Raw genomic sequence first — 14,080 nt, 5'->3', positions numbered from 1 at the left:
TTGTTTTTTACAAAAATTATTTTGGAGGTAAAAAACTTGAACCACCTAAATATTATGCATATTGCTTGCTTTACAGGTTTTATGAAAGGCTCTATTATGAGCTTTAAAGTATTTAAATTACATGACAGTCCATGTTTTGAGGAGTAACTTTTGTTGTTTTATGAAGTCAGTTTGAAAAGCACAATTTTATGATTTCCTTCCCCCCCAGATTTCCAGACTTATTGCAGCTTATTTTGTTAGTATGGCTAACCTTTCTCGAAGTTCAGCATATATTTGCTCATCTGGGGATTCACATCAGAAGGTGATAGTTTCATAATAGTTCCAATTAGAATTGTGGATGCTGAGATCAAGTACAGATCTGAACAAACTAGCAGCAAAACTTGATTGTATAACCTCTTCTTACTTTCTCTTGCAGGACTGTTTACTTTAATCTTAGCTGCAGTCTTTCCCAGTAACAGTGGAGATAGGTTTACCCTGTCCAAATTACTAGCTGTCATTTTAAGGTAAGATAATGGGGTGCAACATTTGGTCAAAAATTCCCTGATACAGTGAAAGGACAACTATACCTATGGTACCTGTGACAATATGTGATATGCTTTGTTGTTTTTAAAATCCTCATTTCGCAAATAAATTGAGCAAGTGAATGAAGTCTCTTGAAATACTTCATATAATGAACAATTATCAAATCTCATGGTGCTATAGGAAATAAGATTAATCAGGTTTCTGTTGGAAATACGTGAACTTATTTTCTTGTTGTTTGATTATGATTTCTCTGGTTTTGTGTAGATGGAAAAAAGGAAGAGGCTTGACATTCATTAAGCCTGTTTCACTAAATGCCTGGTGCATTGTTTAGTGAAGTTAAAAATGGGTATTGTTTTTTTTTGTTTGTTTGTTTGGTTGGTTTTTTTTGTTTTTAGCTTAGGATCAGGTCTTAGCAATAGAGAACTCTTTTTGGCTTTGTCAAAAGTGGGGTTTGGTTACCTAAAAACACCTAAACACAGAACTCTATTTTGATATCTTTCTCCCCCTTTTTTCTGTCTCTGTAAAAAAAAATTCTTGTGTTTAAGTAATGTTTTGCATTTCTTCTTTTTTTTTTTTTTTTTTTTTTGATAGTATTGGTGGTGTGGTACTTGTTAACCTTTCTGGATCTGAGAAGTCTACTGGAAAAGATACAATAGGTATTTACTTTTTTTTTTTTTTTTCTTCCCTGAATCCTAGAAAAGGCAGTGGTGAGTACCATCTTTCCATCTTTTGACAATACTTAGTAGGCTCTATAGCAAGCTGTATTTTTCTTACTCATATAACATTTCACAATTGAGCTTTTTAGTTGCAGCCTATGAAACTGGACATTTATGATTATTTTTCCCCCTCTATGTGTATAGTTTAATTGGGAAAGTACTTACATTTTCAAGCTGCTGCATTTTTTGATGCTTTTCATACAGTAATGAATTCTGTAATAAAAAATTTATCCCTAACAGTTTTATAATAGCTGTATGTATAACATGTTTGGCACATCTTAAGTGAGTTTTTTTTTATCTTTACAGGTTCCCTTTGGTCTCTTGTAGGAGCAATGCTGTATGCTGTGTACATAGTAATGATAAAAAGGAAAGTAGATAGAGAAGATAAACTTGACATACCGATGTTCTTTGGTAAGACTGAAAATAACTCTATGGAAAGTTTTAATTCAGTGTGTGATTAAATTGTTTGCTTTCAGGCACTGAACTGTGGTAAATGGTAAAGCCACTCAGAAAAGCCAAGGAAGTAGAGAAGGCCTGTTGTTCCCATGGTTATGAGTACTTCAGAGACTGGTTGTGTGAATTTTCTGGTTTACAGTCTTAACAATGACACTACCTGTAGGAATGCAGACAGCCCCCCTGACTCAATGGAAATTTTTTTTTTTTTTTTTTTTTCTTCAATTTCAAACCTGTAAATAGCTGATGTAACTGCTGTTTGTGAATTTCAGGTAGAGTTTCTTACCATACTTTCCTCTGAAAATTTAAAATACTGCTTGTTGCTGCTTTTATGTATGCATGTGTTTATTGTGATTTACAATACTGTTTTTATACTCAGGTTTTGTAGGGCTGTTTAATCTGTTGCTGCTGTGGCCAGGGTTTTTCCTGCTTCACTATACTGGATTTGAAGCATTTGAGTTTCCCAGTAAACTGATATGGATGTGCATTGTCATTAATGGCCTTATTGGAACAGTTCTGTCAGAGTTCCTCTGGTTGTGGTACGTACTACGTGCTTTGTATATATTTCACAGAAATTGTCTTACCTGTGTTCATGCTGACATGTCAATTGTCTAGGTGGGTTTTTCCTTTTTCTTTTTTTCTTATTTTCTGTCCATATATGCAGTTTGAGTTAGAGGATGTCATCCATCATGTCACAGTGTCCTGTTTAAGAGCAATAGCTAACTTTAAAAAGTAGGTGATGTGGTCTTGTAGTATTTAATTAAGATACTTTGTGCTTAGCTCAGTCTAGAATTAACATTTTGAGATGAAAAGACCTTTGTGGTACAGAGTTGCAGTAGTAATAGGGAAGTAACAGTTCTTCAGTTTCCAAGGCCTTGTGCATCTTTAATATATGTATGAGCCAGAATCTGTATTCTATAGTTGATGTATTTGTTTAAATCTTCAAAGACTTCCTGAGCTAAATCTCATCAGAATGTATTAATCATGACGATACGGCAATTAGCTTAGCTTTTGTTTAGTGATTTAATTATATGATAGTCTGGATAGGTCGGCAACAGAGATTGGACATGAGACTTCTAGATTAATGGCTCAAAAGCTGTAGCAGACTTAAGCCTTTGTGTAGCTGTTAGGCCAAGGTTATTAGATAAATGTTTGGTAAGTCAGGGTTCCCAGCTTGAGAGAATTCAGGGATTCTGAGTTTCTTCTGGGCCAGCGTTAGGTTAAAATAGGGGTATAACAGAAAAATTTAGATGTTGAAAAGTCCTGTTTTATTCTGGAAACTCTGAGGAAGTGTTTGCAAACAGAGACATGCTTCCAGTGCCCTACAGTGGCTCCGTGAAGAGTGTCTGTTTTCAGTGCTATGTTTTGAATAAGTGTGGCAGTTTGAGCTTTTGCTTGAGAAGCCTTTGCATTCAGTCTCTCTGGGCCAGAGAGACTGGAAAGCCTCACAGGATAGCTCCTGTGAAACAGAGACTTCTGTAATCATAGGATCCTAAGTTCTATGACACTAGTATGACAAAAGATCTAGGTGGAGTTCCATGAAAACTTTTTTCGTGTATGTGTGGTTTTTGTTGTTTTTTTTTATTTGTTTTGTTTTCAGATGAAGTTTGAAGTTACTTAGGAAATTTAATTATGACATTGTTTATTGACAAACTTACATCAGTCCTAGTTACAAATGCTTTGCAGCCTATGTTCCTTTGGAATTCAATTTGTTTATTGATGGAGTATTTTTATGATGTTAATGCTATCCTGTAAGATCAGACTACAGTTCAGTATTCAAATCTTTGTGTTTAAAAGGTGTTAACAAACTTCTGTTAGGTGAATTAAAATAGCATTTTCTTCAGTGAATCACATTTCATTAATACAGTTTCAGTGATGCTGCATCTGTTTAATTTGTACAGTAACCAGAATAACGATTTTTTTTTAAAAGGCTTTTTATTACCTTTTAGGGGCTGCTTTCTTACCTCATCACTGATAGGCACACTTGCGCTAAGCCTTACAATACCTCTGTCCATAATAGCTGACATGTGCATGCAAAAGGTAATGTATTACTAAGTTTTTTGAATATTATTAACAGAAATTATTTGAATTGAGTGGCAATGTTATTTTGCACGATGTATACAGTGAACAGTATTTTACTTCTGTCGCTTGTTAATAATTTTGAACTACATAGTAATTAATACTTTCTTGATATTGGCCGAGTAATTTTGCACTTGCAAGCATGCACTTGCACACTTAAGTATACTTTAATAAGATGCAGCTTTTATGAAAAGTGCCCAAAGTCGTCAGCAGTGCCTGGCCAAATGCTTTACTTTAAACAGGCAATTTTCAGAATTAAAGAACAACAGCACACCTTAAATTTATGTCTTTACAATTATAGAATTGTTATAGACTGCTTGTCTTAAAAATATTAAATTAGTGGCAAAACCAAAAACCTGCAGGTCTACCACAAAGGAATGTAGCAGCTACAAGACATAATTGCATACTGTTAGATTCATGTGGACATTAGGCTTCCATTTAACTGTCCTCTTTTACGTTAGTCTAATCTCACTGTATTGAGCTGTGGAAAAACCTTGCATGTAAAGAAGGAAAAGAATCTGATAATGTGAGTTTAGAATAGATATGAAGTTAGTTTATATTACTCTTCAAGCTGTATAGATATGTTTCTTTTTATGCTGGTGAGGTAGAATTCTCAGTTTTAGACATGTAATTGTGTATGAACTTCAACTTTAACTTTGAATATTTGAATTTGATATTTAATCAATGGCAAGGAACATGAAATACTTAATTTCATGTGAATACCGATTATTTAACATACACTGAAAGCATACAATCATTGGTTTGGTTGGTTTGTGGTTTTTTTTTTTTTTTTTTTTTTTCTTTAAGTCAAGGTCACATAACTCCTTCTTACTCCTGCAGGATCACTTGTTTCTGCTCTTTATTTTGGATTTAAATAATCCCTACTGCTAAAATTTTAATTTGAAAGTTAAACCACCTGTTTAACTCTTTGAAATAGTTTTCTACCTGATTTTATAATGCATCTGTTGTTAAAGCAAGCTTAATTTTTCTTACAGTGATAATGCCCTTCTTTTTTGGCAGGGCACCCCCACATAGTCCATTATGGCTATGCCTTTTCACACTTCTCTGTGTAGACACAGGTGTATTTGTCACTTGGCTAAATTGTGAGCATTTCCCATCACATGCTTGTGTGTATTTTGACCATTGGTTACACCTGTATCTCATTGATGTGAAATGTGCCGGTAGTCACGTGGTATGGAGAGGCTGCAGGAGCTTTTCAGAAAGCAGAGAGTAGGATTATATGCCAGGTAATGTGTTTTCTGGCCTGAGAGGAATGAATTAGTCAGTATTTGAGCACCTTGGCCTCCATACAGTTTGTTACTGAAATATAAGAAGTTCTTTACAGAGATGATAAGTCTTTGTGATTTAGGAAGCAATTTAGTCATGCAATGGTTTAGCTGAAAATGATGCCAGTAAAAATGGGCGAAACTGAACAAACTTAGAACTAACTGTACTACTGAAATTTTGAATAGGCTGGTGGTCTTGCTGTGCCAGCTGCTGCTTGCTTACACTGCTTTGATATTCTTTTGAGTGTTGTAGCAAATGCAGATATGCATAGTTTGTAAGATAAAGAAGATTTTGTTTCTTGCAATGTCTTTGTGGGGAAAAAAAAGTTGGTATTAGAAGCACAAATGAGTGACCCTAATTAGAGGCAAAGTCCTGTAGACTTTGAAGTTGGTTGTACAAATGTATTTGTGCGAGTATGTCTCTGTCATACAAACATCAAAATATCCTAAGCCAAGCCCTATACTCACTGAGATCTCATGGGCTAATAGAAATTTAAGCTTCCAACTTCAAGCTTTCCAGCTAGTGCTTCTGACCAGCCTTGTCTTTACACTAGTTTCAGTTTCCTTAAAATGAACCTACGTAAGAATGTCACTGGCATGGCTAGAATCACAGAATGGTTAGTGGCTAGGAAAGTAAAGATTAAACTGTGAATATATGCAGTCTTCATATGACTGTCAAATGGTATGGTAATCATGCAGTATGCATAATTATTAACTTTCTGGGTCTTTATTATTCTCTAGTAGTCTGACATAAATCTGAATCTTAAGAAATTATAACCAATTTTTTAACAGCTATTTAAATATTCCTTTTGGTAACTACTGTGTTTATGAATTTCCATTAGAAATCAGTAAAGATAACATAAGGCTCTAACAAGTGCAGTTTATTAGATTTTTGAGAGTGAACATCAGTGGTAGGTATCTAAATGGAACCTTTTTTCTCCAAAGTCTTCAACTTCGGCAGTCTCCTCCACCAGGGGAGCGTGGCTTACGGCTCTCTCAGCCTTAGAGGTGGTGCAGAGACGAGTTCATCTTGCACCCTCGGTTTCTCCAACCTTTTAACGTTTTAAATTTTAAACAGTCTCAGATGATCGCTTCCGAGTGTAGTGGTAGATAGATACAAATAGTATAGATATAAGTAGAATTCAGTTTAAATTGGGCAAATAATATGCCCTGCCTTTTTTTAAATGAAAATAGGATTATTGCAAATTTCCAGTAGCATAGTCTTTGTATGTGCATTGGTTTCGGCGATTACCATGCAGTGACCATATAGTCGTAGTGAATAAAGAGGTGCACAACTATTTCAAGTGAGATCTATTGTACAGAATTTTTGAAGTATCTAGGGGACTGTCTCACTGGTACCAGTCAGACAGCTAAAACCTAAAAATGAAACTATTTGGAAATAGCAATCCTCATCCACGCCAGAGCACGAACAGTATGTTCCATTGTAAAGAACTGATCAGTCAAGAAAGGTTATTTGTTTACTTGAAGTAGCAGTGGATATAGAAATTGTATCAAATAACTTAGAAAAATATGTGTAATATTTCACCCAATTTAAAAGAACTAAAGTGCATCTCAATCTTATAATAATAATTATTCCAAATATACAGTATGCCAATTTGCTTTTTACTATTGAGTGAATGATGTTTGTATTTTAATTCCAGGTGCAGTTTTCCTGGTTATTTTTTGCAGGGGCAGTACCTGTGTTTTTTTCTTTTTTCATTGCAACTCTCTTATGTCACTATAACAACTGGGATCCAGTGATGGTGGGGATCAGAAGAATTTTTGCCTTTATTTGTAGAAAACATCGAATTCAGAGGTAGGGCAGTTACAAAGTTATAATCCTATCTCTTCTTTAGCTTTTCCAATATCCTGTGGTTTTTTTATAAGCCACAGTACTCATACTGTATTTATTTTCATGTAGTTTTATAGTTAGGTGTATTCAGGTGTACTAATTTTTTGATAGTAATAGTTGTCAATACATTTATTAACCTATATAATGCTCAGAAAATGGAAAGATGTGAAGTCTGTTTACCTTTTAAAAGAAGTTTCCTAGTGGCTGTCACAGTTTTCTTTTTTTTCCCCTTAATGCCTCTATGATAGTTTGCTGTACACAGAACATGCAGTGAAAACTGTGAAAACATGAGTATCCTTTATGAAGTTGAGGGGTCTTTGTATGTTTTTAATGGCTGCAGTTCACACCACTAGCGTACTTAGTACTTGGCTTCATAACTACCAATTTAATATTACCGTATAACTTTAAATGAATAAATTTGTTTCTTTTAAGAATGCCAGAAGAAAGTGAGCAGTGTGAAAGTCTCATTCCTATGCATAGTGTTTCACAAGATGGAGACAGTTGCTGTTCATAGACAAAAGATATGCTTAATAAACTTCAAACAATACAGAGAAAGGTGAGGATTGGTTTTCATTATGTCATTTATGTTATATAAGCACACATTTTTACAGAGCGTACAGTTAATCTCATTCTGCATTGATGGATGGGGTTTTGAAGGGTATCTTCAAAATTATTATTACTCGTTACTAAGCAGTGTTCTCACCTTGATACAGTTCTTGGTCAATGGTTTTGAAATATAAAGTAGTTTTTTTTTATTTAAGAGTATTACAGTGTTCATAAAGATTGGACATGAGTCAGTGAACCAAAGAGGCATACAACTTCTTGGTATGGATGACGTGTGTGGAAGCGATCTGAAGTAATTATTTCACTGTTTTTAATTCTGTTGAGGTCTCAGTTTGGGCTACTACAGTTCATGAAAACCATCGACTGTTTAAGGAAGTCTAGAGGACATGACCAGACTTTATATTTATGGGTCTAGAAAATGAGAAGGAGTCCTTGTGTGGTTGTCAAGAATTAAGTTGTTAATTGGCATGAAGTATTAGAGAAAATATTTCTTATTATAAGGATAGGGAAACTGGAGTAGAATAGCAAGGGAGTTTGCAAAATACCCCTCTCTAAGAGGAGGTTACACAAACCTCTAACAGGTTTTGTTGATACTGTCTTGGAGCATAAAGATAGATGTAGTTTAGGACCCTCTTAGCCCTAAGCTTCAGGGCTTTGGTTTTCAAATAACACATGCAGAATTACATGATGAGAAGTATATTGTTATTTTCCAGTGTTGCTTAAATCTAGTAATGAAATTAAAAATACTCTAACCAAAACAGTAATTGTGATGTCTTAAGCTTAAAACACATAAGTTATTTCTTTTATTAATAAGATAGAAACAAATATATATGGTGATTCCTTGTTTGTAATCTTCAATTATGCAGCCTGATAATTTTTTTTTTTTTTTTTTTTCCTTCTTAGTTTAAAAACGGAATGATGCCCAGCGAAGAGACAATCTTCTGGAAAAGTCCCTAAGGAATCATATTTCAGTGCCTATTCTGAATTTGTAGTAAAAATAAGAAGTTTCAGTTCTTTTGAAACTCTAAACTTTTTCTTTCTTGCTTTCATCTGGTTTTATAAATGAAGAAATTTACTACATGCCTGTCATCATAGGGAATCTTAGTCCATCTGAGCAACCAACCTGCCTTATAACACTGAGCTGGTGAAGTTACTTGACAAAATCAAGAAAACAAATGCTGTTAAGTGATTTCTTTCTTTTTTTAACTCACAATTTTGTTAAATGCTGGACAATATTATTTTTAAAAACTACTTTCAAATGAGTTATGTAAATAAGTTTGCAGGTCATCAAGTCTTACAGGCTTTCAGATGAAAAGCTAAATATGTATGTTACCTGTAGTAGGTACAAATTAACTTTTTTATGTTGTATAAACTATTTGCATATTAATAGAAGAAAATAGAAAAATAATTTATTAAGTGCATTCTTGTAATTATTGAGGCAGGATCTTTGTATGGTCCTAGAACACTACACATATATTGTCTTATGCCATTTTGAGAAGCCTTGTAATAGCAAAGGGTGCCGATGTTTAAAAATCTTTTGTTACCCAGCTATCTGGAATGTTTAAAATTTTAGTGAATGCTAAAACATTTCTAATTACAGTACATCAGGGTGTACATTCTCAAAATCAATGTTTGTTTTAAACAGACTGATTGTATAACCCATTCTTATTCAGAATTATCTCACATGGAAAACGAAATTTGAAAATTTTCACATATATAGCTGCCGACTTAGGAAAGAGATCAAATTAATTGAGAAAGTTTTCAGTCAGTGGGTTGTGTTTGCATTGATTTTTTTTTTCCTTTCTTTTTTCCCTCAGTTGCATTAATAAATTTATTCTAAAATTGATCATTTGGCTTATAACATGTATCTTCCTTCCACTGCAGCTTGATTCTGAAAAGTTACGAATAATTATCTTCAGGAATATTTGAAATTAGTCAGTGCCATTTTCCAACTGCAGGACTATAAGACACTTACATTAAAGTTAATTCTGGATTTGATAGATTATTTTTTTTTTAATAATGAATGTAACATAGATTTTCAGCCACCACTATTCTTTTCCACCTAACAAGATTGTTAATAACATAGGGTACTTCTGCTCTCCTTCCACACAAATGTGGAGGGATGACATAACACAAATGCCTTGACTTGTTTTGACGCTAAGTAATGATCCTTCCAAAAGAAATTTTGGTAGTTTGGGATACAGCAGCTATACAAGAGGGAATGTAGGAAAGCAACATGCTTAGCTATACATTTAGAAGGATTGATTAGCCAGCAGCTAGAATTTAATGTAAAAATCTAAGTAGAGAAGGAAAAAAAAAACAAACAACAAACCTGAGGCCTATTCCAGTCAAATATTGCACCTTATCAAATGTTTCCTTCTAATTTTTAATTGCAGAATCATAGAATTGTTTAGGTTGGAGAAGACCTTTAAGATCATAAATTCGAACTGTTAACCTAGCATTGCCATGTCTACCAAAAAACCATGTCCCTAAGCATGACATCTGTACCTCTTTCTGAACACCTCTAGGGTTGGTGACTCTATCACCACCCAAGGCAGCCTGTTCCAGTGCTTGATAACCCTTTTAGGGTATATCCAGTCTCAGCCTCCCCTAGAGCAACTTGAGGCCATTTCCTCTAGTCCTATCACTTCTTACTTGGGAGAAGAGACCAACGCCCACATTGTGGCAACCTCCTTTCAGGCAGTTGTAGAGAGCGATAAGGTCTCCCCTCAGCCTCCTCTTCTCCAGGCTAAACAATCCCAGTTCCTTCACCCACTCCCCATAAGACTTGTGCTCCAGGCCCTTCACCAGCTTCATTGCCCTTCTCTGGATGCGCTTCAGCACCTCAATGTCCTTCTTGTACTGAGGGGCCCAAAACTGCACACAGTATTTGAGGTGCGGCCTCATCAGTGCAAGTACAGGGGCACGATCGCTTCCCTACTCCTGCTGGCCACGCCATTTCTCATACAAGCCAGGATGCTGCTGGCCCTCTTGACCACCTGGGCACACTGCTGGCTCACGTTCAGCCGGCTGTTGACCAACACTCTCAGGTTCTTTTCTGCCGGCCAGCTTTCCAGCCACTCTTCCTTACGGCTGTAGTGTTGCATGGGGTTGCTGTGACTGAAGTGCAGGGCCCAGCACTCATGGGATCAACCTCATCCTCAGTGTTGGATTACACTGCAAGTTTCAGTGATCTAAGGCATTTCTTTAAGATGAGGTATTAAGTCCTTCTTCGAGCACCTGAAATTTTAAAAACTCAACCCACAAACCCAAAACAAATGAAAAGTTTATTGAATTTATGTAGACATTTTGAGAAACTTCACATTTCAATTGCCAAATCCCACAAGTAGAGGGGTTGAAAGTGAAGTATGTAGAACTAATTTTACATTTGACTGGTAGGATTTTCAGGTGTTTTTTGATAAGTGAAGTTTCCTTAGTTGTTGTGGTTTTTTGTGTTTTTTTTTTTTTTTTAAGGATTTCTTTTTCCTTCTGAATTACGACAAATTAGAGGATGTTAGCTTCAACTTTTTTCCAAGAATTAATGTTAAGTTCTACTGACAATAAAAAGATAATGTATGTTTTCAATTAGTGATATGTTTCAGTGAGATAATACTGAATATATAATACCAAGCATTAACTACAAATTTGAATCAGTTGGGACTTGTGGCGTTAGCAAACTAAGCCCAGGAAAACTGAGTTTGCTTTCATATGGGCAATTACAGTATTTTTAGCAAAATATTCTGATGCTGTCTTTTGAAATTGGTCATACTGATAGAATTGGAGCTGTACTGTGTAATAGGCAATATTCATATTTGACCTTATGTTCATGGCTTAAAGTAAAAGATCATCATAGTCTCCCATGTACCTGACTTTTTAAGTTGCATTATTCATTAGTTTGAGAGGTTAAGAAAATAAGTACTAGGAGAATATTCTTCTGCCTGACTCCAGCAATGTTGAAGAGTGTTTTTATTCAGTAAACTCAAAGTTAAGGCCTTCCCACTCTTTTTGTTTTTAACAAAAATAAGCTCTTTTTTAAAATATTAAATGTTTTCATCTCATGGCACTATGTAGCTTGAGCAATCTTTTTGCATTAAATTACAGTTCTTTAAAGAATAAGAAACAAAGCAAACTGTCCTTCCCGAAAGGATTTTTAAACAGTGGTGCCCCTGCAGTTACAAGAAATGTGTTACCGTTTTAATTACAGAAGCTATGACATGTAACATTGTTCCTGCATTTAATAGAATGTGCTGAGGTTTTTTCTATAAAATCTTGTGATTTTTAGTACAATAATATTTTATAAATACAGTGTCTAATTTGAAATGTAAATTGCATAGCTCTCTAATGGGTGCTTGGTAAATGCACAAGAGATTTAGCTTTGATTCTCAGGTACCTCTGACATAATGGAGACATACTGGGTTTTTCTTCCTCATGACACAACTGGAATGTGAAGGAGCTCTCGTAAATGCTTTACCCCCTGTGTGCTAGCATAAATTGTCATTGCTCTTACTGTTTCAATTTGGGGATGTCTTTATTCTGACTTATTTCTTATAGGAAGCACATACGCTGTGAAAAGATAATGAACTTTTATCTCAAGCATTTCTTTGAATGTCAGTAGATGCTTAAGGAACAGCGATTTCCCACGTCTACAAAATGGGAAATGAATACTACATGTGTTGCTCTGTCAAACGGTTGAACTAATTCCTGTAATCCTATGAGACAACCAACAATTTCTTCTGTGTGTGATTGAGGTTTTGGAGTGTTTGGTTTTTATATATGGAGGAATTGGTGATAATTTGCCAAATGCCATGTAGCATGCCTTCACTTCTAGGGTTTTGGCGAGTCTTGCGTAGTTTGATGTACTGTGTACTACACTCCATAACAAAGGGAAAAAAGGATTTAAGTTTTTCTGGATACTTTCTGTGAGGTGTTCACTACGAGGGGCTGCTGTAGATGTAACACTAATTCAGCAAAGGACTGAAATACACGCAGCATCAGTACTCAACAGTTACTTGGAAAGTATGGGGCACGTGAATGCCACTGGAGGCACTGAGGGCCCGGCGTTTCTCTTGCTCTGTGTGCATTGCCTCTTGGTGGGCGCTGTAGCATGCGACTGATATGGCTTGTCATGGAGTTGGGCTAGAGTGGACTGCATGCTGAAACTCAAGCAGGGAGGCTAAGGCACTGCCTGGTTATCTCACTGTGCTGTTGCAAATGCTGAAGTATTTTGCAGAAATACGGTGTTAAGCAGTGGTATTCTTCAAATGGCAAACCATGGTGCTGCATGCAACACTTGACCTGGTATGCTGGTACATGCATTGCATACCTTTTCTAATGTACTAGGGAAAATAGGAGAGCCTGCAAATTACTCCTCTTGCTGTGTGCTGTTCTAATTGTCATTCTCTTGCACGATCCCCATTGTGCGTAGGTACTGCTATTCACAACGATGATTGCTTTAAATAAGGTGTTAAAATTATTTCTTTGTAATTCTTGGTTCCATCTCTTTTTGTGTTTGAATGTTATCATTCCTATTCCCTACTAAAAGATCCTCCTATCTTAGGGAAATTAAGTTCCTGAGCTAAACTAAGCTATCAGAGGAGCGAGAAAACCAGTTAAATTTTAGACATAGGATGAGTTTACGGACACACTTTCAAATTTCCCGTGAAAATAGGCCTCGGTAAGGCAGAGCCTTTGTATGTTTGTAAATGATGTTAAGAAATGGCACGCTCAAAAATCAAGAAACAGAAACTGATGCTAATATCACAATGTTGAGTTATATGGCTAACTATAGGATGGTACTTTTAATGTTTTCTTTATTTGATACAAGTTTTCAATTAGTTACCATTTCTGTTATGACTGTCTTACATAGTGTCTACAATTTAATACTTACAACTGCAGTAGCATTTAACTGTTGGTTCATAAGCACTTGTTACACATGATTTTTTTTCCTATCTAATCCAGAATTGCATTAATGCCGTATTTTGTTTTACAAGGTTGTTGCAGGGCATGATTTCTCAGGGAGATACGGATGATACCATGCGTTATGCGAGCGGATAACTAATTCCTGCTTTTAAAATTGTTACAAACATTTTCAGGTTTCACTCAAACATTTCACATCACTTAACTTTTGTGTTGAACTTAGGCTTATAAGGTAGATCATGATGAGAACATTAAGAGCATTTAAAGGTGTCAATAAAATACACTCTGCCCAACACTTTGTTACTTTTTGGACAAACATCCATTCTAAACTGATGCTGCAATTTGTGTGTGATTTTCTGCTTTATTGTACTGTGTGCCATAGAAGTTCGTAGTCGCACTGCTGATTTTGAAGCTGCACTTATGGCATGGCAGCGACATTAATTTTCAGGGTTAGGCAATGCTATAGTAATACATAATCTGATTCTGGGGTAGAATTCCAGTACAAATCTTCTAAAGTAAATAAGTTCATTTACATAATTAAATTTTTATCAAGTCTGTTCACTTGGGGATTTTTGTTTTTCCAGTAAACTTACTTTGGGTAGACTGGGATTTGATCCAAAACCCAGTCGAGTCATAGACAGCACTGATAAAATAAAACTTTATAGAAAAGGATTGACCTTTATATCTTTGCA

The 14,080-nt window shown here is 35.4% G+C and overlaps 1 protein-coding gene across 3 annotated transcripts in view; it reads left to right on the top strand.

Annotated features, from left to right (window-relative positions):
- The window catches only part of SLC35F5 (solute carrier family 35 member F5), a 28,188-nt gene extending 16,210 nt beyond the window's left edge, over positions 1-11,978 (top strand). For 2 of the 3 annotated variants that reach the window (XM_086750636.1, XM_086750637.1), the window contains exons 10-17: positions 416-503; positions 1,114-1,178; positions 1,545-1,649; positions 2,071-2,230; positions 3,641-3,731; positions 6,718-6,872; positions 7,341-7,464; positions 8,376-11,978. In XM_086750636.1, coding sequence (XP_086606762.1) covers positions 416-503; positions 1,114-1,178; positions 1,545-1,649; positions 2,071-2,230; positions 3,641-3,731; positions 6,718-6,872; positions 7,341-7,422 — 746 coding nt within the window. In that variant the 3' untranslated portion in view covers positions 7,423-7,464; positions 8,376-11,978. The remainder of the gene's footprint in view (positions 1-415; positions 504-1,113; positions 1,179-1,544; positions 1,650-2,070; positions 2,231-3,640; positions 3,732-6,717; positions 6,873-7,340; positions 7,465-8,375) is intronic. The other variant, XM_086750638.1, reaches the window with a different exon arrangement.
- Positions 11,979-14,080: the final 2,102 nt, after the last annotated feature.

This window comes from Chlamydotis macqueenii, chromosome 6 (genome assembly GCF_036417535.1).
Source record: "Chlamydotis macqueenii isolate bChlMac1 chromosome 6, bChlMac1.mat, whole genome shotgun sequence".
Taxonomy (NCBI): Eukaryota; Metazoa; Chordata; class Aves; order Otidiformes; family Otididae; genus Chlamydotis; species Chlamydotis macqueenii.
Note: the sequence above shows the minus strand (reverse complement) of the source record. Positions and strands in the feature narration are given on the sequence as shown.